Genomic DNA, 24,713 nt, shown 5'->3' with positions numbered 1-24,713 from the left:
TTTTTTATTAAGAGGGTTTGAACAACTAAAATGAAAGAACACAAATACCCAAAGTTGTGACTCTACTCTCCATTTCATGTATGTTTCACCACCAAGACAATGCCTTCTGGGTATCTGCAGTTATGTAAGACGATTGTACACCCTTTAGGGATGTCCATTTGCAGGTCCCCGTAGATCAGTGTTTCCCATCCTTTTTTTTGTAACCAAAAACCTCCCAAGGCTCACCCCGATTTTATTAACTACAAACACGTTATATGTCATACAAGTGCTCAGCTGTCCAAGATGGTGGGACTACCGGAGTAGCCAGTAAAAAATCAGCATCGGCTTTTGCAGACACAGCACTTAGTGAGCACTTTGGTGGCATCTCCCAAATGTTTCGTCCATTTGCCTATCCCTCTCTGCCTCAGAGGCAACTTGTATGCCCACTATTGACCATACAACAAAGGAGATTGAAGTGCTCTAACATAGTGATCGTGGAGCTGCTTTTGTGCCAGCTTCTCCAGGTAGTCTTGTCTTCCTCAGGTAGGTCTCGACCACTTGAGGAGCTTGTCCGTCTCAGGTTCAAACCCAAGTACACTACACTATTATTTCCATGACACATCTGGGTAGCTCTCATGCCGCACCAGTGAAAAACACTGCTATAGAAGGGTAATGGAACTTCACATTTTAAGACAGGAGACTCCCCACATCTCTCCAGCTTGTTAGATGGCTGTATTCTCTCCTTGAATGAGACTGCATTGGGCTTTCAGGCAGACAGCCCACCAGCTGCTTGACAGACCAAAGAGATAAAAGGCAGTAAATGCTATTACAAGGAGCTTTAGCCTGGTGAACTTACAGCCAAATCAAGTGTTAACCCACCATGGAAGTTAACTGTGGGATGGATTTAAAGGTGCCCACCACTTGGTCCCTTGCTCTTGACTCACCTCCCAGCTCAAGACAGCCTCAAACTCCATTTCAGGGTGACTTCCAGTGAAAGGCCTCAGATCATGTCTGGGGTCCTACTTTTTCAATAGAGACACCATCTTAGAGTTTATTCCAGTGGTCCATGGTGTTTGTAGATCCCGGAGTAAAAGTTAGTTCACTTATGAGGGTCATGTTTCATAGGCCCACCACATACCTAGGTAAGCCAGTTTTTGTTTGTTCTGCCAGCCTGGGACCTTGTCAGGCAGTCTTTGTATAAGAAGGGCCAGATGCTTGTGGCAGTGATCTGTCATGTTCTGGTGGTATATCACGTGCTGGTTTCCAGGCCACCTTTCACTCCGTAACTCCCAGATTCCCCCTTCTATGGTTCTTCTTGGACATCCAGTACACACACAAGGTACATTGTTCACTAGAGATTTGTGTCATCATCACCATTATAGGCTTCCCTCTACTTCTACAACCCTTGCCAGGTCGAGCCTTAATTCTTTGCCACCCTTTCATAACTGCTATCCCCATGTTGACTGAAGCAAAAATACACACGTGTTAGAAAGCATACTTACAAATATTTCAACTCTGGCAGGTTCTTGAAAGCATCAGGATCGATATAATTGAAGCTCCTTGTATTTCGTATTTCTCTGAAAAAGAGAAGCATTTTCATAATGGATAAGAGTACAGGTGAGATGTGAAAACGGCAAACCCACTTTTTAATTTGGCTTGTTTGAAGGTACATTTTAGCTGGAACTCTAATAAATTATGCATGCATATAATTAATCATATTCTTCGGGGATATGTAATTATTACTAATCTCTACTTTTCTGTCATTTTTTCTCATGGTGGTGATGCTACCACCACATGTCCAACGCACTGTGTGACTACCTGTGATGATCTATCGATGTTGGGTGCCTCAGCAAATGAGACCCACTGCGGAAGTTCTTCTGGGATGAAGCCTGGGAACAATCAGGAACCACTTAGGAACACTGATGTTAGGTAGAATGCCCAGTGGGTGGTATTTTGGCCTTGGAACCCCTGCAGATTTTGTTTGTTTCTTCAGCTTAACTGGAGTTTTTACATTTTTTGTTTCTCCTCCTGACCATCTGACTCTTCTTTAGAGACTTAGAATGTGATATTATATATATGGACTCTACCTTTCTATTAATTATATGTCTATTTTCTTTAAGCCCATATTGATTTATTCTTTGTTATTTATTCATTATTATTCTTACTTAATTTAATTTGTTGTTTGTATTAGGTTTTTATTTTATTTGATAACTGATTCTTCCCCTTCTAATGTCCTTTCCTTCCTTTCTATTCTTAATTAAGCCCTAAGCGGGTGGTTGTTATGGCATTTCCGATTTTCCTGTTGTAACGGCCGACCTCTTACCTGGCCGGCAGCTACACCTCCAAGACCTGTGGCCTGGATAATTTACTGAGCTGAATCTAAATATCAAGCTGTACCTCTAACAAATAAAAATTTTCCCCACAATCAACGGTTTAATTAAGCTCACAAAAACAGATATGTAAAATAAGTATGTAATTATATTAAACGAGCAACCACAAGAAACAAAATGCACAATAAATATATATATATATCCCTCCACCAAAGCAACAACACCATATATATATACACACACAGTAAACCTTCCCTTGCCCCTGTAACATATAACAAACAACACAAATACCAAAAACTGAATGAGATACAGAAATGAATGTGAACTTGAGTCCGGTTATAAAAAACTGTCCTGAATGCGGTTGACTGAACTAGCGAAAAATGAGTCGTTTGATTTTTCCCGGACAAAATGGAGCAGCCTCACCGTGAATCCTCGGCACGTGGTGGATGATGAATTCCGACCCCGGGGTCTCTCGTGATGAGGTTATTGAAGCAAGTCCGGCGGATAGAAAAACAATCTGGATGGAAATGCGCAATGTGGAATATAACGGGTACAGATGGCCCGTGGTCGTGAATGTGAAAAATCTCCTTCTCTCCTCTCCTCTCCTTCCTTTTCTCTCTTTCTTTTTTTTTCCTCTTCTCTCCTGATTCCTTAAATAGTCCTGAGATGGATGTAATTGAATAATAGCAAACAGGTGGTTTTCCAGGATTGGGGTTGCGGTCTCCTCCCATTATCTGTCCCCCTTTACGGGGACGACATTCACTGACACACAAACAGCAAACGGGATGATGGATACAAGACGCACATGGTACTAACACTGACAACACTATTACTACTATGTAGCCCCGCTACACTGTCATCAGTCTGGTTGCTCTAAAATGGAGTCCTTGTCACGGACTTGAGTTTGTTCCTCTTAAAACTAAGTTTTCAAAACATCTTCGATTTTGTTTGTATTTATTCGCTAGATGAGACTCTCAAATGTTCTTCAACACTGCGATCTTGGCAAATGCTTCCATGATGGATGCAATGTCCAACTAAATGTGAATTCATTTTTTTTTTTAGTAATATTATTATTCTATAACATGTCATCAATCACAGGAAAGTGAAAGGAAGGTGACTTGGCTGAGTTAACTCTTTCAGGACTGATGTCGACTTTTGTCAAAAGGAGGAGCTGACAATGGTAATCGACTGTAAACTGTGACAAAACCAACTGTTATGTTTTAGCTGGACTCTCATTGCTAGAAGGAAAGTTAGTTTCATTGGTTTGACCGAGATTTCCTGCGCTTGCGTGAGTAGCAAGGCGCAAACAACAGTAAAAATGGCTCTGACATCTAGCGAGAGATCAAAGTGAATGCATAAAGCAAAACTACTGCGTGGATGACGATTGGTCTATTATCTCTGAACTGGACTATGACTTGTCGGAAAATGATTTTGATACAAGTGATCGAAAACGAATGTGAGGTTCCAGCTTCAGTTGACTGGTCCCCATAGTGCTGAACAGGTCCATGTAGCTGATACACCTATGGCAATGTTCGCCAGGGAGGAGTGCCACTTAACAATGATAAGAGGTAGAAACCGTGATCGCTGCTGCTGCCTCAGCCACGTGAAGACAGCTTAGCAGCAAGTCTGCCGCACATTCTTGTCAAATTGGCTGCCACAGCATGCAGCAACAGATGTTTTATGTCGATTTCTGTGTGAAACCATTTCTTTTCAGAAACTGTTTTTTGAAAAAAATATTCAGCCCTCAAAGAGTTAATCTATTAGCGACTGGAATTTCTGATTGCTTTACAAATTTAAGTGTGTTGATGGATCTCTTCAGCTAGGAATCTTCATGGAGTAAACCAATGGAAAAATGGTCAGGACTTGAAGTTGTGCAGGCCACATGAACTAATGAGATACGAGGGTTCAAAGTTACTCCTCTTCACAAAACTTCAAGAAAATGGGGATTTTGTTATATAGCTATGCAAAGTGTCGTTTTAGGCTATTTTGAGGTTGCTCATCATTAATATAATAATATTTTTGATATTTGATTCTTTGCCAGTGCTCCTAGACCCCTAAGTGCCACTCCCAGAAGACTGAAAATGACCAATTTCTAACATAAGCATGTGGGGTATCGTTTTGGACTAATTCAAGGTCAGTGATTATGAAAAGGAGGTTAATTTTGATTTGTGATCTCTTTACTAGGGGTCTAGCCCTCTATGGACCTCAATCAGATGGTGAAAATGACAAATTCCTGTTACAATCAAGAATATTTAGACTTTAAAAACTGTAGGAGGTGAACAGGCATCCCAGCTGGGATGGAATATGGTTTATTACCTGGACAGGAGGACAGTACAATGACACATATGTTTTGGCCAGCGGGACATTGAAATGAATTTGTAACCGGCCGGAATGTCTGAAGAGACAGACTGAGGAGAGCCGAGGATCGAGATTGGCTCCATCCCCCATACTCTGGGTGACAGAGGTCCTCATACAGTAACCCAAACGCAGAGGAGCTTGGGAGTAGGCGACCCTGTCGGGGTCCCTGGGTGCCGATAGAGGGTGCTATCAGGGGAAGACCTTCCTTCTTTCTGTATGGCTCTGGAATTGCTTCCAGGAAAACACAGCAGGACGGTGGGAGGTAGTGAGGAGGTAGTGAGGACAAAGAATTGTTAGTTTATTATTTGATTTCTGTATATTTGTGGCTTATTATAGGAAAGGTGATTGTGGAAAGTGCTTTGGAAGAATAGATACCTTTTATTTTATTCTAAAAACGTCTGTTACTTTACTGTGTCTTGGGTTTGGGGCTCTCTGGTGCCCCCTTGTGGTCACAACATTAAAATTAATGCACACACGTTACTATTTCAAATATCTGACGCCACTGTTTTTGTTTTTTATGTGTCTATCTCATGAAGTACTTCATTACATTTCTTATGATCACCCCAAATTAGTGCAACTTCCACTAACTCAGACATGTTAATCTTTATGCCAACATAATGCTGCATGTTTATGATGATTAGATTAAACATTTTTGACAGCATGTATTGTTATAGTTATGGCTTGATTGGTTTATGGGGCACATAGTGGTTAGTGCTCATGGATTTAGTGTCCTGAATTGAAATCCCACACCTGAAGTTTGCACTGTGACTTTTATCTCTGAATTCTCAGTTTTTGCTCCCACACCCCAAAGAATACACTGCTAGGATCATCAGAGGCAGTACATTTGCCCCATATGGGAGTGCGTGGGAGTACAACCTTGCAAGTCCAGTGCTAGCTCCTGTCTTGCACCCTAAGCTGCGGGGACAGACTCTGTCTACCCCGTCACTAAATTGGTTAAGTGGCTTCGACAACGTTATGCTATAACTGCTTTACAGACGCACTGATAACTTACAGTAGTGTGTTCACGCCAAGCAGTTGTTCACACCTTCCTTTACACTGCCAGTCCTGCATGCCCACCCCCTAGAGCCTACCATAGCCTCAGTGCCCCATACGCTTCGTTTCACACACGACAAGGTGCAGCCTCTTACTTGACTCAGCTTTCCAAGCAGCACCTGCCTGTTATACTGAGTGCCATAAACCGCACACAGCCCTCAGGTCCTTGTGCTGCAAAACCGCAAATCTTAGCTGAAAAAAAATTTTCGTTTAGTCTCTGGCTTTTTATAACTTGAGTTAGCGACCACAGGCAGCTGACAGGAAGGGTAACATTAATTTATGTCTGACCCTTAAAAAAAAACTAAGAAAAATATCATTATTTGTGGTATGGCTCGGCTCATGCAATCAGTCCTGTAAGTAACGGTTGGATCCAACTTAAATAAAATTATCCAAATATCTTTTGATTGTCGACAGCTCAGCAAGCCAGTCTATAGGTTTTAGTTTCATCCTGAGCCAGATTGTAATTAGAAATATTTAGAAGGGCCATAAGATAATAGGCGTATAAAATCTGTTTATATAATATGCTGAGTCTTTATTTAAATGCTATGAATCAGCTGAAAGGCCGATGCAATCTTTAAAGCCCACGAGTTCAGGACTCGCTTCTACTGTAACAGTGTTGAAAGCTGGCAGAGGTTCAGACAGGTGTCTGCTTTTAAGCGTATGGCACCTCCACTACACCAATATGTTAACCCAGTAAGTTAAAACAACACTCGGCGTCCTCAGAAGGCAATCAGCGGTGCATTTTCAGGAGCAGCAGATTCCCCAGCCGCTGCCATTATGTGCTGTATCACAACAACAGAACGCTTTTGGATCTGGAAGGAGATGGGAGTCCTCTGAGGACAAATGAGAGAGAACGCACAGGGATCAGTGGCAGTACTCCTAATGTTCTCGTTATGTGTTGCTGATGTACCCTTCACATGAAAACACTGCCACTGTTTTGTTTTTTGTTTCTTTTTTTTTAATGCATGCAGGGTGTGAATCAGCTGGAGTACCAATTGGTCGCGACATTACGCATGCATGAAGCAGATCAGGCAGCGATCTTAACAGTGCACAGTACTAGGGTGTTGTACCATGTTAGCCATTATGGATGTCGTGAGAAGTCAAGCAAAATGACACCTTTCATTGGCTAACTGAAAAGAATACAATATGCAAGCTTTCGAGGCAACTCAGGCCCCTTCTTCAGGCAACATGTAATCATTATTCTTTTGAAAATTGCAAATAGACGATAAAGTATAGCACCTATTATTGTTATATTATGTTATACATGTTTTCCTTATGATGTTTAAATTTATAAATTAAAAAAATACTAATAATGATATAATTATTATGCAGGAGTTCCCTAGAACATGAATATTATTTCAAGGGTTCCGTAAGGGCAAAAAGGTTGAGAAACGCTGCCTTAGAGTGACAAAATGCATAGAAAGATTAACAGATTTTTACAGTATGATATTGTTCACCGCTAGATGCTACCAGAATACTAGAGTTATTCGGGCGTAATGCTGTAAAGAGGATCATTACACGTCACCCCAAGGCTGACTCGGGCTAAACTGTAATTACATAGAACTCCAAGCTGGAAGCATACTTGGGATTAATGCCAAGGAGATAGAACAGCTGAGTTACCATTCAAAACTGGAAAAGAATGATCAGTATTTAATTTAATTTCTTAAATAAATAAATAAATAAATAAGTACTTATTCCGCTTTATAATGCACATTGATAATATATTTACAGGAGTATTAGAGTTAAATTGAAATAGTAAATATACTTGTAAGAGCCATTTTCCTTGTTAATAATTTTAATAATCCATCCATTGTCCAACCCGCTGAATCCGAACACAGGGTCACGGGGGTCTGCTGGAGCCAATCCCAGCCAACACAGGGCACAAGGCAGGAACCAATCCTGGGCAGGGTGCCAACCCAAGGCAGAATTGTAATAATTTTTAATAATAATTTTTTGCATTTATATAGCGCTTTTCTCACTACTCAAAGCGCTTAGCAATTGCAGGTTAAGGGCCTTGCTTAAGGGCCCAACAGAGCAGAGTCCATATTGGCATTTACGGGATTCGAACCGGCAACCTTCCGATTGCCAGTGCAGATCCCTAGCCTCAGAGCCACCACTCCACCTTGTTCTATAAGATTCATGAATATTTCTTAGGTGACAATGCATAAATAACGGGAGGTTCCTGTAACCCCCGTAAATAGAATCGTAGTGGTATATTCTTACCATTTCTAACAGCTTGGAGTAAACATTATTCTTCAGTTAGTTAGTGATAGCCTTGCCTTGTATAAGGTGTAGAGGCATACGGTTTTTAACCGTGATCGCACGTCACCGTGCCTGGGCACTTGCCTATGTGCCAACCAGCTTACGAGCCTTTTGAGTGTGTGAAGCAAATATGCACTTAACAGCACTTAATTTATGTGTTGTGCCGTACGTAAAGCATACAGAAGAAGAAGCTAAGAACCTTTAAGTAGAGAAAAAGAAATTAAGAACCTTTATTTCTGCTGCTTTGAAGGTCCCAATGAGAACAATGGCCTCCATCATCCGTAAGCGGAAGAAGTTCGAAACCACCAGGAGCTGGCCGGCCATCTAAACTGAGCGATCGGGGGAGAAGGGCCTTAGTCAGGGAGGTGACCAAGAACCCGATGGCCACTCTGTCAGAGCTCCAGAGGTCCTCTGTGGAGAGAGCAGAACCTTCCAGAAGGACAACCATCTCTGCAGCAATCCACCAATCAGGCCTGTATGGTAGAGTGGCCAGAAGGAAGCCACTCCTTAGTAAAAGGCACATGGCAGCCTGCCTGGAGTTTGCCAAAAGGCACCTGAAGGACTCTCAGACCATGAGAAAGAAAATTCTCTGGTCTGATGAGACAAAGATTGAACTCTTTGGTGTGAATGCCAGGCATCATGTTTGGAGGAAACCAGGCACTGCTCATCACCAGGCCAATACCATCCCTACAGTGAAGCATGGTGGTGGCAGCATCATGCTGTGGGGATGTTTTTCAGCGGCAGGGACTGGGAGACTAGTCAGGATAAAGGGAAAGATGACTGCAGCAATGTACAGAGACATCCTGGATGAAAACCTGCTCCAGAGCGCTCTTGACCTCAGACCGGGGTGACGGTTCATCTTTCAGCAGGACAACGACCCTAAGCACACAGCCAAGATATCAAAGAAGTGGCTTCAGGACAACTCTGTGAATGTCCTTGAGCGGCCCAGCCAGAGCCCAGACTTGAATCCGATTGAACATCTCTGGAGAGATCTTAAAATGGCTGTGCACCGACGCTTCCCATCCAACCTGATGGAGCTTGAGAGGTGCTGCAAAGAGGAATGGGCGAAACTGGCCAAGGATAGGTGTGCCAAGCTTGTGGCATCATATTCAAAAAGACTTGAGGCTGGAATTGCTGCCAAAGGTGCATCGACAAAGTATTGAGCAAAGGCTGTGAATACTTATGGACATGGGATTTCTCAATTTTTTTATTTTTTAATAAATTTGCAAAAACCTCAAGTAAACTTTTTTCACGTTGTCATTATGGGGTGTTGTGTGTAGAATTCTGAGGAAAAAAATGAATTTAATCTATTTTGGAATAAGGCTGTAACATAACAAAATTTGGAAAAAGTGATGTGCTGTGAATACTTTCTGGATGCACTGTATGCATAGACGACATCTTTAGTTGGGGTCATGAGGTTGAAGCTGTCACCAGGTCTACTTACCTAGCTAGGGTGCAGAGCTTCAATGGTAGGTACATCTTCAGTGTTATGCACAGAAGAGATTTGGTTTGCACTGTCATAGTACTAGGGTGTTGTACCGTGTTAGCCATTATGAATGTAAAGAAAAGCCAAGCAAAATGACACCTTTTATTGGCTAACTAAAAAGATTACAATATGCAAGCTTTCGAGGCAACTCAGGGACATCTTGCCTGAAGAAGGGGCCTGAGTTGCCTCGAAAGCTTGCATATTGTAATCTTTTTAGTTAGCCAATAAAAGGTGTCATTGTGCTTGGCTTTGCACTGTCATGAAATCCATCTTTGTTACCAGCAGAAGGTCCAAGTCAGCACCAAGATTAGAGCCTACCATGCCGGCATTTATCAATTCTACTCTATGGCTCGGAATCCTGGACCATGCTACCTCATGGCATACAGAATTTCCAGTCTTTTCATATGTGGTGTCAGTGTCAAGTCTTCCATATCCACTGGTTCAGCCCATTTTGGATGATAAATTGGACTGGACTGCCAATACTGATTCTCTGTGCAAGAGAGGACAGAGCCAGCTATACTTCTTTAGAAGGCTGGCGTCCTTCAACATCTGCAATAAGATGCTGCAGATGTTCTATTAGACGGTTGTGGCGAGCACCCTGTTCTATGTGGTGGTGTGCTGGGGAGGCACCATAAAGAAGAAGGACGCTTCATGCCTGGACAAACTGGTGAGGAAGGCAGGCTCTATTGTAGGCATGGAGCTGGACAGTTTAACATCTGTGGCAGAGCGACGGGCGCTGAGCAGACTCCTATCAATCATGGAGAATCCACTGCATCCACTGAACAGTGTCATCTCCAGACAGAAGAGCAGCTTCAGCGACAGACTACTGTCACCGTCCTGCTCCACTGACAGACTGAGAAGATCGTTCCTCCCCCAAACTATGCGACTTTTCAATTCCACCCGGGGGGGTAAACGTTAACATCATTCAAAGATATTGTTTGTTTTTACCTACATGTTTATTACTCTTTAATTTAATATTGTTTTTTGTATCAGTATGCTGCTGGAGTATGTGAATTTCCCCTTGGGATTAATAAAGTATCTATCTATCTATCTATCTATCTATCTATCTATCTATCTATCTATCTATCTATCTATCTATCTATCTATCTATCTATCTATCTATCTATCTATCTATCTATCTATCTATCTATCTATCTATCTATCTATCTATCTATCTATCTATCTATCTATCTATCTATCTATCTATCTATCTCATGTACAAGTGAAGAGTTGTTGCCTATGTGGGGTCAGAGCCAACTGCCTGCTGCAGACTCGTACTATTTGGTCACGTTGCTCATCTAGACAGTTCCATCCTTGGCCACAGAGCATTGGCGTGTGCTGTTGCAACATGAATAGAGAGACATGCACCATGAGGCTGGAGAAGGTCTCTAGATCACCCACTGCACACATGAGTCTAGCAGATCTAAGATGGTTCACCTCCACCACATTGAAGGAGTGGAATCTTGCAAATAGATGTGGCCATAAGAGATTGGTGTCACAGCCTACTGATTGTCTACATGATGTAACTGATTGTGAGTGGCAAGAGCTAAAAATGAACATGGACAGGGAGTGTTGTGATTGTGCCAAAGTGTCCCGTATGGAAGGGTGACAGCCTGTCTTGTCCATATTGATATCTGTAGCACAGAAAAAGAGCAGGGATGGAAAATGAATGAATGGAGGGGTTATGGACATGGCAGTAATGACAGTCCCTCTTTATCTTCACATTCTTGAATTGCTCAACATAAAAAAAAGTTTTCTGTGAAATTGTTTAGTACATTTTATGTATAATGACTATGAAAACATGCACATCTAATACATCTTATAAGTGAGTTTAGTGTAAAGTGTTAAGTGTGGTCACCATGTGAAGCACAGCCTCTTAGAAGATGACTTTATTGACGTTACTCACATGTGCGTCACCTTCATCAAACTGAAGAATGAGTGTTTGTCCAGTCTCTGCAAGGAGGCATCCAGTGAAATATATCTGCAAGAAGCACAGACACAGAAATCGGTCAGAGCTATATAGCACCTTCCCCAATGAGCACTCCCACAATGCACCAATGGCGCATTAATTTAAAACAACATTCATCTTCTTAAAATGACTTGGCCACTTTAGATCCATGAGGAGTCAGAGCCCAGGTGCAATAACAATATTCAGGGACGGAGTGAACACCTTCAACTTCCCACTCTAATGTCTGTTGGGGGTCAAAGCTCTCTTTAATTACGTTATTTAGAAATTTTGGCTCTTTTGTCTTGCTTTGACTTTTATGAGATCCTCAATCTGATTTTGTTAAACACATGGCAATAATCAAAGAAAACAGACCTTCATTAAAATTGACGTCTGTACTGATATCGGGTTTAATTTGATTTTCACATCCTTTTAGTCTTACATTAGGTCAGCATCAAAAACATTACTTCTTTCTTTTTCTTGTGATATCAAATAAACTTGTTTTATTTGAATTAATTTCCATCTTCATTCTGCCAACAAATGAGGAAATGGTGAAAGCAGCTTTTCTAATTTTAGACCGATGTACGTGGAGACTCCTGCCATCATATTGATATGGCAGCTTGGTGTAACGGAGTTTATTTATTGGCACTTCTTCACACCCAGTGCAGCATATCTTACCTTTACTGTAATTTTAGGGGTATACTTTAGGGCACTTATTAAAAAAGCTTTTACAATAATTAATTTAGCATCTCTGCTAAATTTCAAATTAAAAAATATCTGCACTGTGTCCAATTTCCATTTTTCCTTCTGTGTTTATGGTTTACATATCTATCTATCTATCTATCTATCTATCTATCTATCTATCTATCTATCTATCTATCTATCTATCTATCTATCTATCTATCGTGCCTTTCACATCTATCTATCTATCTATCTATCTATCTATCTATCTATCTATCTATCTATCTATCTATCTATCTATCTATCTATCTATCTATCTATCTATCATATAGTGCCTTACATATCTATCTATCTATCTATCTATCTATCTATCTATCTATCTATCTATCTATCTATCTATCTATCTATCTATCTATCTGTCTGTCTGTCTGTCTGTCTGTCTGTCTGTCTGTCTGTCTGTCTGTCTGTCCACAGTATCTTATAGTGCCCCTCATATCTGTCTTTCTGTGTGTCCTTGGAACAAATCTATCCATTCGTTTTGAGAATCAGTTTAATTCTTTAAAAACACTCAGTCTACTAGTTGTGCTAATTTGTGGTCACCCATAGGGCCAAAGTGTCACCTGAGATGTGCTGACAGCCATATTACGTTCTGTACATGCAGTGTCTTCCCAAACATCTCTCTCTTGCTGCAGCACACAAACTGAATGGTCCATCATGTAAAAGTTTACCCACCAACTCAACAGAATCTTTTCTCCTCGAAATACCAAGCCAGCTCTAAAGCGCCTCATTCTCTCTGAACGCTCTGACCCATCTCAATGTCACGATATGCCTGTGAACATTTGCACAGGTGGTGCCCTCCAAAAGCAACTCTTAAACCACCTCAACTTTGAGAGCCTGCTGTTCTTGGTAATAAATCACATTTTAGTTAACTAAACATCCTTTTGCCAAAATAGAAGAACATCTCTGTCAAATTTGTTTTAAAAAAAGAATTGGCATTTGATACATTTGGTTTTCTTTCAGGGAATTTTAATTATTAAGACTTTTGAAACCCCCCGGAGTACAGAGTACATCTCGTTTTTTCTGCTGACTTAAATTAGAGGATTTATTGAATGGAATGCAGTTCACCTAAAGGTGGCACTGGCAGGTGGTTAACCTGACAGGAAAAGTTCAACATTTTCAAGTTAGTTATTTTTTCATGATCTGCTGCATGAAACTGTGTTCTAAAATGGCACTTTTTTATAAGTTAAAAAAATACCCTGCCTGTTCTTGTGGTTTAATCGAGGACAGCAGTTCAAATATAAAGCAAAAGTCTTTAGACTTCCATCCATCCATCCATTGTCCAACTCGCTGAATCCGAACACAGGGTCACGGGGATCTGCTGGAGCCAATCCCAGCCAACACAGGGCACAAGGCAGGTACTAATCCCGGGCAGGGTGCCAACCCACCACAGAGTCCTTAGACTTGCTGAATACAAAGGATTCAATTTAAGACAACAGGCCTTCCATGTTTCTGAGGCACGTTTATGACAACAAAGGGAAACTGGAAGGAACAAATTTGATCACAGAGTTCCCTTGAGGTAAGGATGTGTTTCCTGTTTGCTTGTCAGCTCACAGTAGCTATCGTGGGTGAAGTTTTCAAGTAAATAAGGAATGACACCATGTAAACCTGCCAGATTGCACCTCATAAAATGAGAGGACTGGGACACCACTCAGTGGTGGGCTTGTTCCATGAATTGCTGCAGTGATTTCCTCATTAGTGGTTTGTCCAGTAAAGCAGAGATGCCGAAAGGTCAGACAGCAGCGAGGAAGCACTGGAAGTTTGAAGGCACATCACCACTTTGTAAAACTCTCATTGATTTTCCAAATTAGCTTCTCCTGTATGTCTATTGCTTTCACAGTGTGGCACTTTGTGTCATGGTGCCAACAGTTTTTTTTTTAATTGGGCACTACACTTATATTTAGGGGGCTGACAAAATAACATTCAGAGGTCATGCTGTTAGTTACAGGGCCCCCAAACTGTGGAGTGGTCTGCCTGCTACTACAAGAGGTGCCCCCTCAGTCTAAGCTTTTAAATCTAGGCTGAAGACTCACTACTTCAGTTTAGCATACCCTGACTAGAGCTGCTGATTAGCTGTGCAGACTGCATCTCTGTTGTTAATCATTAGTACTAAAATATAAGTAATATGATATTTAGAAACGAACTCTCCTCTATTCTGTTTCTCCTCTCAGTACCCTCATGTGGCACTTAGTGCCACTGCTCTGCCGCCATGTTGTTTGCCTGCCTATGGAATAGTCATTTCAGATGGATCACAGGGTAGAAGGGTCCTTTCATCAGATTGGCTGGCTCAGCACTGACTCAGCTGTAGAATGGCCAATAGGGGGGAGGTGGATAGTTGGCCGAGGTCTCCAGAACTCCAGAGCTTGTCTGACTCCTTTTCTACAATCTGGCCAATTAGCTGATGGACAGAAATTGCTTTTGATTTATGTTAATTAGTTTCTGTTTCATTTTTTGATATATCTGAACAAATCTGTATCCTTATAGGTGACAGTTCTGCATTTAGTGAGTGGTATAATCTATTCTTGCATTTTGCCTTGAGAGCCATCGTGATGCTCTGCACCTACACTTGGTGAGGAGTGCTGTGCAAGAACAAAGCAGATGTACTTGTTGTACATGTAAGGACATGGATGTGCCCTTGTGTAAACCAGGGTCATAACTGAGATGACGACGGGATGATGCGCAATTCACAGGGACCGACCATTGAGGTGGCAAAGAGTGACACTCCAGGATTTCAGGTTCAATGGCGATGTCTAGGCTGTTGATACAATGAAAGGAAGACATGAGGACACCTGAGGGGAGAAAATTCATGGAAAGTTTGTGTCTTTAACAAGTTCAATTTTAAGTTCCTGTGAGCCTTTTCCAGAAGTGCTTTATTTAACAATATTTCTCCCAAAAAAATTGCAAGTGTTTGGAACCTGTGAGCATACGACTGGATGACTTGACATGTGGATTATGTGATGCGAGGATTGTGAGATTTTTTTCATGGATGTTTTTATTTTGTTTGCTGTTTTCCAATGCTGGTCACCATTGACTTATACAGTGATCCCCCGCTCTATCGTAGTTCAGCTATTGCGCCCCCGCTTTATCACGGAAAAATTCAGTAAGTACATCCTACCTGTAATATACTTTGCAGCCAATTCATAACAAAGCATACGGTTTTCAGCAGTCACTATGGTAGACAAAGACTTGCGCCTTACAGTACCCAGGTGATTTCTCACAAGGTCCGTTATTGGCTGAAAGAGGAGACTCAACCAATCAGAGCGGGATTTTCATTCTCTTGGGCTCTGACTGTCTGCTGCTAATGTGGTATAATCTCGCAAGAACAGTGAGCGCGGGTCCCCCATGCATCTCAGTTCTCTGCGTATCGGGTACCTTGCTTGTGGTCCAATTGTTGTAAGCAAACTTTTTGTGAACTTTTCATTTTGTTTTAAGCCCTACGATGGCTCCCAAGCGTCCAGCATCTTCTGAGAAGGGAAGGAAAGGGTTACGCAGACGTCGCTCGCCATTAAGGCTTGAATGAATTGACGGTACGCTACATTATTATTATTACTGTATATTATTATTATTATTATTATGTTACTCATACCCTTAGCCTGATATCCACATATCATATGTGTTTACAAAGTGTGTTTCAATAAGTTTACATGTGTTTAAAGCGTGTGGGAGGGGTATTTTAAGGCTTAAACTATAAAACAATGTTTATTTATATGCTCTTTCTATATCGCGGATTTTCACCTATCGCTGATGGGTCTGAAACGTAACTTCCGCAATAGGTGGGGGATCACTGTACTGTAATCTATATTTTGCATGAAAACAGGAGATTACATTTTTTTCTTAGCCATTACGACAAACTACATGGGGTTAGTAACATATGAAAAAAATATAATTTTTGGTTGGGGTATTCCTTTAATGAACAAATTATATAAAACACTCAGCACTGTAAGGCGCTCTTCACATGCACATTCTGTTTCACTTGGTTTACATTTTGGTTTTATCATAGAATATTCTGAATGCTTTAGAGGTGGTATCACAATGAGGTCAGCCCTAGTGTACTTTATGTCCACATGGCCCACATCTGTTCTCCCAGAAAAGCAAACAGGACTGGGAAGAGCAGGGCCATCACTTTAGGGTCCACATTAATCACTGTCAAGAGGCGGATATCGAGTTGAAAACAGGCATATTTTATGCTACTGCATGGTGGCACTGGGGTTGGCACTGCTGTCTAACAGGTTCACTATCCTGGGTTCAAATCCTACATGAAGGAGTATATCTGGATGAGTGACATTAAAACAGGATTAAAGAGCACATCATGTAAGCTGATTTGTGTTTTCTAATACTTGCAATGGAATTAAATTCTTGTTTGTCAGGGAGCTGTAGAATAGCAATGTGTTGCAAGCTGGGGAGACATGCCAGTAAGAATCTGACTGTGCTCCATTTGTGATCAGTGTGGAGCCTGTATCTTCTATGTGTCTGTGTGGCATCTCCAAGTCCTTTCAAAGATGTGTAAATTTGGTTAATTGGCAAATCTGAACTGGCCTTATGTGAGTGTGCATTTGTAAAAAGACCCTGGCACCCTGTCTGTGCTTCGGTCTGGCCTCATTGCCCAATGTTGCTGACATAGACTTCAGTCCTACATGACTCTGAATTAGAATTAACTACCCTGAAAATATATGAAAGATATTATATGCTAATATGTTTCATACAAATTACAATCTGAGAAACATAAGTGGGTGATCATCAATGAAAAGATACAGAAACTGATCACTGGTCTAGAAAAAAATATTTTTTGTTTGCTTCTGGGAACTTCAGAGCATCTCTTTATTTAGTTTTTTACACTGATTTCATATATGAAATCGGAATTAAGCTAGCACGTCAGGTTTTTGAAATACACATTGACATTTTGACAATATCAATATAATATATGAACATGATATCTGGAGTTTGGACTCTGTCCCACCAAAATTGTTTTGATGTGTTTATTCTGAAAACAAACCAGAAGACAGTACCAGAGACACGTTAAAGTATGTCAATTTACCTCAATATAAAAGTGAGGTCAGTGTGCCCAAAAATGTTGGCGGCACTCGCTTTTACGCTTGTACTGCACATCCGTCTCTCTTTGCAAGAACCAACAGTAGTCACCCACCATGCTCAGAGTGAATATTCCCCAATATCAGTTTTCCATCACCTTTATATCTTGATGAAATCTTTCCCCATGCTTATCTCTGACATCGCTTAGATTTGGTGGAAAAAATTCGAGATGGGAATGTAAAACATGCGTCTTCAGTGACATTCTGGCTCCCGTTAGCTAATATACTTTCAGCATATTCTCCACAAGCTCAGTATAATTCTCTGCTCTGTGACTGTCAAGAAAATTCTGGACAACCCGCACAAATGAGGGTGCTGATTCAGTGGGCTTCAGTTTCCTTTTGAACTCATCGTCAAGCATCAGTTCACGGATTTCAGGACCAACAAAAACACCTTTCTTCATTTTGGCTTCACTTTTCTCGACACCATAGATCGCCTTTACTGTCCATTCACCCTATTTGTCCAAGACCTGGAACATCATAAGTAAAAAATGGGACATGCAGGACGAAAACGGTTTTCAGATTTGGAGTTAGCAAGTGAAATTTGTTAAAAGTACAGATGAAAGAATCCCAGTAGCAAAATGCTTGTTGACCAGTTAACCTGGTATGAGCAAACGTGAGTGGGGACTTGAGTGGGGACTGTGATGGACGGTTAATGTGGACCATTAGTACCTGCCTTATGGCTGATGCTGATGCAGCTATAAGCAAAAGTTTTCATGACCTGCTAGCGTACAAAATGAGTATGGAAACTGCATGAATGTGTTGTTATCTTCAACCATCCATGTTTAGATTGCTGAGCCTGCTTAATCAAGTTAACATTTGTGGAGATCAGGGCCTATCTCAACAGGAACCAGGCATTTGTACTCTGCACACATACAGTAACAATACTACTATCATTAAACTACTACCAGTTGGGATGTCAGTCCATCTTAGGACACTGTCACACTCTACTGGTCTGCTGGAGTTGTGAAGCAGTTGGGCATACCACTTGGCCACCATGCTGCTCTGGATCCCTTTTCTTTTATAAAATTAAGACCTCTTAATTTAACTTCAATTAGACGTTTGATTTTATTAGATTAGCTCCAAGGATCTGAATTCACTTTTCACTCCATTCTTTCGAGGTGAATAAGTTCATCCTACCCATTACCATGTCAGATTTGCCACGGTGTGTCTTAAATGTGCCTTATGATAGACTTGTGCCCTGTTCAGTATTCGTTCCTGCTGGGATAAGCAGCTCTTCCACGTAACTTTGAAATGGTAGGCAGTGAATGGATGGATGGACAGTGTCAAGACCATGTTTAAACCTGGCCAGAATAAACCAACGGGAAGTAAAGAGAAGGTTTCAGAAGAAGTCAGAGAAGTCACATCTGTCTGCTTTCTTTACAGGTCCACCTGACCACATCTGGCTCTGCCCATGTCTCCACCTACTGCCACTCCCCTCACCAGTTACCTCTTGGCTGGTAGAAGGAAGATCCTTCTCCGTCTGTGTGTTTTGCCAAGGCAATGCTGGCAATGTCCTTGTGCACCTTACTAGTACCAACAACCAGAATTTATCTTCCTTAAACCGCATTGAACATGGCTGAAAAATGAGTGAGCTTTGTAAGTCAGTGAGATGTTTCTCCATAGTTTTTGCATAAAGAGACAGCCAAAGCAATTCTAGTAGTACAATCCACTTTTCAGGAAAAATGGCTGTCAGAACAATCCTGCTATTCTAATCCTTTATCACATTTTCATCGTTTCCTCACCCTCATCTTCGGCTTATTATCATGCATTCATTTCTTTCTGTTTGTTATGTTCTATTCAACGAGAAAAGAGACTGCCAACTGAAGAAGCGGCAAGCCACAGCTGCCAAAGTTTAAGTGCACATTATTCACAATGAGTCTCCCCTGCAGAGGAGGTGGAGAAGCCGAGATGCTTTTGAGGAGGCAAAATAGAGAATGTTGTCATACACACCTGGATACCATTAGCTGTTCAGTGAATGGCCTTCCTCTTGAAAAACTGCACATTCCAACAAAGACCTATTATTGAATGACTGGTATGGACTGATAAGGGAAGGGGCGAATGTGGGGGGGGTGTAATTTAGGTTTACTGGTAGAAACAAGGGGGCAAATCCTGAGGGACATAAAGAATCCATAGATTTGGAGAAACGTTATTAAGGAGATTAATGTATTACCGTGCTTACTTTTATTGGTGCCAAATCACGAGCAATGCTTTAAAAATATTTAAAATAATGATAAAATAATAAGGTAGGGTATAAGTGGGAGTAATGGCCTGCCCAATCTGAACCTGAGCGGTGTGTTCTCATTGTACTTCTATGCTAGTCACAGTTTGTCCATAATGAACACCACGTTCGAGCACAATGCAGTTAGCACCAGTGCCCTGGATCATAGGTCAATGATCCATTTCATTGTCATGTCATCAGATCTGCGACCGTACAGAATGTCTTGAACACATTTGTGAAAAGAGGGGCTGAGTTGACAATTGATCACTACCTGGTTATGAGTTGGATCAGACGGCGTGGGATGATGCCAGACAGACCATGTAGACCTAAAGGTATAAAGAGGGTATGCTGGGAACATTTGGCAGACGCCCTCAATTCAAAAACTCTGGTGTGGCAGGAGTTTAGTGAGGCCAGGGTAAATGACTTAGTATGGCTGCTACCTCTGATAATTTCCTTTATCCTGGTCTGACATTGCTTGGTATAGATGTTTTGATGGAGTACACTCAGTGATTTGTTCAGCTGATCGCACCTGGCCTAGCCTAGCCTAGCAATGTTGCTATGTGCTGTTACCAAATCAGGCGGTGATGCATTCTGTCAGGATATTTTCACAGTTGGATTTATAGAAATTCTTAAGTGGTCTTTAGTGGTAAAAACTTTGTTGTGCCTTCTGTACCAAGGTGTTGATGTATTTGGACCAGGTTAGGTCCTCTGTGATGTGGGCACTGTGGTATCTAAAACTGTCCAACCTCTCTACCTGAGTGTTGTTAATATTGAGGGGGCAGTAGTGCCTCTGCTGTTTTCTCCAAAAGTCCACAATCAACTCTTGTCTTGCTGACATTCAGGGTTAGACTCTTCTCCTGACATCAGTGTGATAGACTCTCCACTTCATCCAGGTAAGCCTGTTCATCTTTGTTAAATAGCAGGCCTACCACATCTGTGTTATGAGCAAATTTGACAATGATGCTAGAGTCATGTATGACTACATGGCATGGCTGCTGCACAACTAGATGAAGTACAGCAGTGAACTCAGCACACAGCCCTGTGGAGTCCCTGTGTTGAAAGTTGTAATGGCTGACCCCTTTACCCAGACCGGCCACTACACTACCAAGACTATTGCCTTGGCTAACCTGAGACTTCTCAAGATTATAACAAGCCGTACTCCTTACAAATAGTCCTTTTTCCCCCAAACAACGAAATAACAGGCACTACAAGTCAGCAATGTAAAATCAAGTGCAGATATATTGACAATGGATAAATATATACACACACAAGGACAGACAAATACTTTATACTATATATGTGCACACAATTCACCACTATCCCAAAAACACCAGTGTATGATTATATACTGTATATGAATTATTTATACGAACAAATAATAATAATATTTACAAAATCCTCCCTTGCCCCTTAACAATAAATGAATAAACACAGAACACACAAACGCAGATTAATAATAAATGGCAGTAGAAATGTATGTGGTAAATGAGTCCAAAGCTAATAAAGTCCGGTGGTAATTGAATATTGGCTGCAGTGATATTGTTCTTCTTCCCGAAATACAAAATGACCTCACCGTGAAAGTCCTGGCAATGGCTGGTATGAATCCAAACCCCGGGGTTTCTCTGCACTGGTTGTTGAGATGATAATCCAGATACTGAAAAAGCAAGCAGTGGAATTGTACAATGAACAGAAGTGATGAGTTGGAAACTGAATGTGCAAATCGGCTCCTTTCTTCTCTCGATCTCCCCTTCTTTTTCGCTCCTCTCGTTTAAAACTGAATGACTCGGATGTCATTGGATAATTAAAGAGGAAATTCCCATCACAGGGTTGTGGTCTCCCTTCATCGTCTTTCCACCGTTTGACTTACGGGGACAACATTTACTGATACACATATACAGGATAGTAAATGGGACGACAAAAACAAAACGGAACTTAGCACAGACAAAAAAAAATACCCAGTTCAGGTTTTCTTAATCTATCAGTATCCTCCAAAATTATGAACCTTTTCAAAACCAAAGAACCAATTATATATGCAAACAAGCGTTTACAGAATGAAATGGTTATTGTAAAGTAATGAGGAGTAAAGTCTATGAGGAACCACACAACCCAGTAAGGTGCCATTAAAGAACTGTTATTTGTAAGAGTGTATTGTGACAGGGGGCGCTATCGCTCCCTTGACCCCTCGGATCAGACGCCAGACACCAGTTAAAAGTCCATTATTTCCAGTAAGTTATTATTTATTTTATAATAATAATGTGCACCAAGCACCCTCCACTCCACAATATTCATAAACCAATACTCAATACAATAAACAATCCTCCACTCCCAGACGTGTTGCCACCCTTCCTCCCAACTCAGCTCGTCCGTCTGGGATTTCCCAGAGTCCTTTAAAGTCCTTGACCCGGAAGTGCTTCTGAACCCTCAGTCCATGTGACTTCCTAGCACTTCCAGGTCAGATCAAAACTCTTCTTTTTTTCATCCCGGAAGTACGTCATTTCTTCTGTCCATGTGACTGGGACATACTTCCGGGGTGTAGGGAAAATAGTCCTTGATCCTCCCTGCAGCGTCCTCTGGCGACCCCCATGGTATCCAGCATGGCTGTGAAGGAAAACTCCAATGTCCATAATTCCCTGCTGGCATTCGGGGCACCTCCATTCTGCAGGGATGGCGCCATCTGGCGGCCTGGGGGTATTGGCCAGGATGAACGGCCGGCCATATCCCACAGTATGTATAAATGATATCAGTGTTTCTTATTGTTACGGTCATGTTTGTGAATAATATCTAGATAGGGAACTTATTTCAGCTCCTTTTCACTTTTCATAAATTAATATTGATTCTGATTTTATGCTAGTATAGGTCATCATTTATAAACAGATATTTTTCAATTTGTAATTATTGGATACTATCCACTGGTATACTTTCAAAACTGTTATGTTTAACAACATTGAACAACAATAAGTCCCAGTCCCAGACCCTCCACTACTAACACACATCAGTTGATGCCATCTTCACGTCACTTGAATTGGACTCTGCTGTGTATGAAAGCCACCACAAGTCGATCTGCACTCTGATTTTAACTCCATTGTAAAGTGTTGTTATTTATCGACGTCTTGTCTACTAACTCATCTCATTACCTTCCATTATCACTGTTTCTTTTAAATACGACTCATTGTTACAAAACTATTCACTAAAGAAAAATGTAACAACTGACTCTTAGATGAAACTAATAAAATTGTGAAATGCTCCAACTTTCATATCAGTTAACGTAGTCGCTGGACACACCTGAATGTTATGTGATGTGTACGTTGGCTGATTGTTTTTTAATCCACTGCACTGTTTTATACATTTATTTATTGCACCTCACTATGACACTTATTATTGATTTTTGCTTTTTAATAAACACACACTTTTGCACGTTGAACCTTTGAACATATTGTTGTGTCCTTAATGGCCAAAGTCTATCCTCGGTTCCACTAGGTGCTCCAGTAACCAGACCATCACATACCTACCTACTGAAATGCTATGACGTATAATTTCAGTGCTGAGTTTGACTTAATATTATAAAGTTAATTAATAAAATAAAAATACATTTCAAGCTTGTAATCTGTTTAACTATTTTATAACCTTTAGATATTTAAAGAAATAGGTGTGTTAAAGATTAAACCATTTATCTCTATTCTGATTGGTGCAAACCGATGTGTTTCCTAACTCGGTGCTCAAGCTTGTTGTAATAAAGGACATCCATCTTGGAGACGCTGATAACATTTATTTTAACTATTCTTTATTGAAGATAGTAATTACCCTGACACCACCTCATTCCTACATATAAAACAGTACTTAAAAGAACAAGTCTGGTAATTAACTAAACAAAAGTCTGGGAGAAGGACTCTGCTGAGTGCCTGTGTATCTGTTTTGAATGCCCAGACTGAATCCTACGAATCTGTTTCTGAATCCTGTGCTGATAATCGGTTAACTGTCAGACACCACCAGCAGTTATACACGTTAAAATTTTGCAAGCACATCCTAATTCCAGTTAAATCAGTTCAAATGTATCCCAACAGTATCCCATAGATTACAAAAGATGTAAAGAACTGCAAAGCAGAAGAGACAAGGCACATCAACATGGAACTATAACTGAAAAGAAAGAAGGTGAAAGTTGAAATCAAGCAAGCAAAGCTGAAATACCTCATATAGGAACGGGGATGAGGATGAATGTCAGGGTAACAACCTGGGGGGATTGTGGAATGATACAAAGATGATGGCGAACACTCATATTAAAAGCAGTAAATGTGTGAAATTTGCAGGGATTAAAACTAACTATCAATTGGTTCAAAAATGCATTTAATTCTGCTTAAGATTTGAGATGTTTTAAAGGTAAATTTAGCAAAGGGCCAGACACAGACCTGGAGGCAGGCATCAGCCCTTCTTTAGAAGTTTATCAACTAACTAAAATTGTAAGAGGCTTTGGACCAGACAGAATAAGTAGATGGCTGCTGTAGTCCATGCAGAACAACTCTGTCCAGTACTTCCCCCTATATTTCAGACGTTATTCCTGTACTCGCAAAAGCCTTAACGTTTATATTGTAGTGAAAGGCACACTCATTCAAACAAGCGTGATTGTGCTATACCTCAGAAGTATTCACAGATTCCCATAGCCCCTGTCACCCGGGCACAGTGACAGTGGGCCACCCATCCTTTATTAAACGTTACAAAAGAATAAGATCAGAATATCAGTACAACTACTACTGTCTAATCAGACGCCCTCTGTAACTTAAATACAGAACACAAAAAACCATAAGGCATGATGGGAGACCAGCTCACCCAAGAACCTCAATTTCATGAAATCCTTTGAGAAGCGGATTAGGGGAGAGCTGCAAAAAACCTCTTGCTATCCGGACCCTTACCAGTCTGCACAAAGGGGGTGGAGGGTGGAGGACGCCACTGCTAAACTTCTGAATCTCCTGTTTATCGTACTTTCTCCTTGGCTTCTAAAGATTCGGAGACTTTGTTTTGAAAGTTTTAGAGGTCAAGAATCTCATTGTCACATTTGTTTTTAAACTCGATAAGTCTGCAACAATAGTACAAATAAATAACGTTTTCCAATGATGTCATTGTGAAAGTTATTTGTTGATAGTCACTATGCCGTTGCTAGGCAAGGTCAGCTGGAACTTTGCGGTACATTACATCACCGGGTCAAAGGTATAAAGGTCAAGCCTGGTTGTCCAAGACTGGGCCTTTGACGCAATTCCTGGTTACT

The 24,713-nt window shown here is 41.0% G+C and overlaps 1 protein-coding gene across 3 annotated transcripts in view; it reads right to left on the bottom strand.

Moving 5' to 3' along the window:
- The window catches only part of tshr (thyroid stimulating hormone receptor), a 196,243-nt gene that overhangs the window by 63,105 nt on the left and 108,425 nt on the right, over positions 1-24,713 (bottom strand). For all 3 annotated transcript variants that reach the window (XM_028821623.2, XM_028821624.2, XM_028821625.2), the window contains 2 exons: positions 11,375-11,449; positions 1,482-1,556 (listed from right to left, as the gene is read on the bottom strand). In XM_028821623.2, the coding sequence (XP_028677456.1) occupies positions 1,482-1,556; positions 11,375-11,449 (150 nt within the window). The remainder of the gene's footprint in view (positions 1-1,481; positions 1,557-11,374; positions 11,450-24,713) is intronic.

Source organism: Erpetoichthys calabaricus, chromosome 16, assembly GCF_900747795.2.
Source record: "Erpetoichthys calabaricus chromosome 16, fErpCal1.3, whole genome shotgun sequence".
Lineage (NCBI taxonomy): Eukaryota > Metazoa > Chordata > Cladistia > Polypteriformes > Polypteridae > Erpetoichthys > Erpetoichthys calabaricus.
The sequence above is the reverse complement of the archived record's forward strand: the minus strand, read 5'-3'. Positions and strand labels throughout refer to the sequence as shown.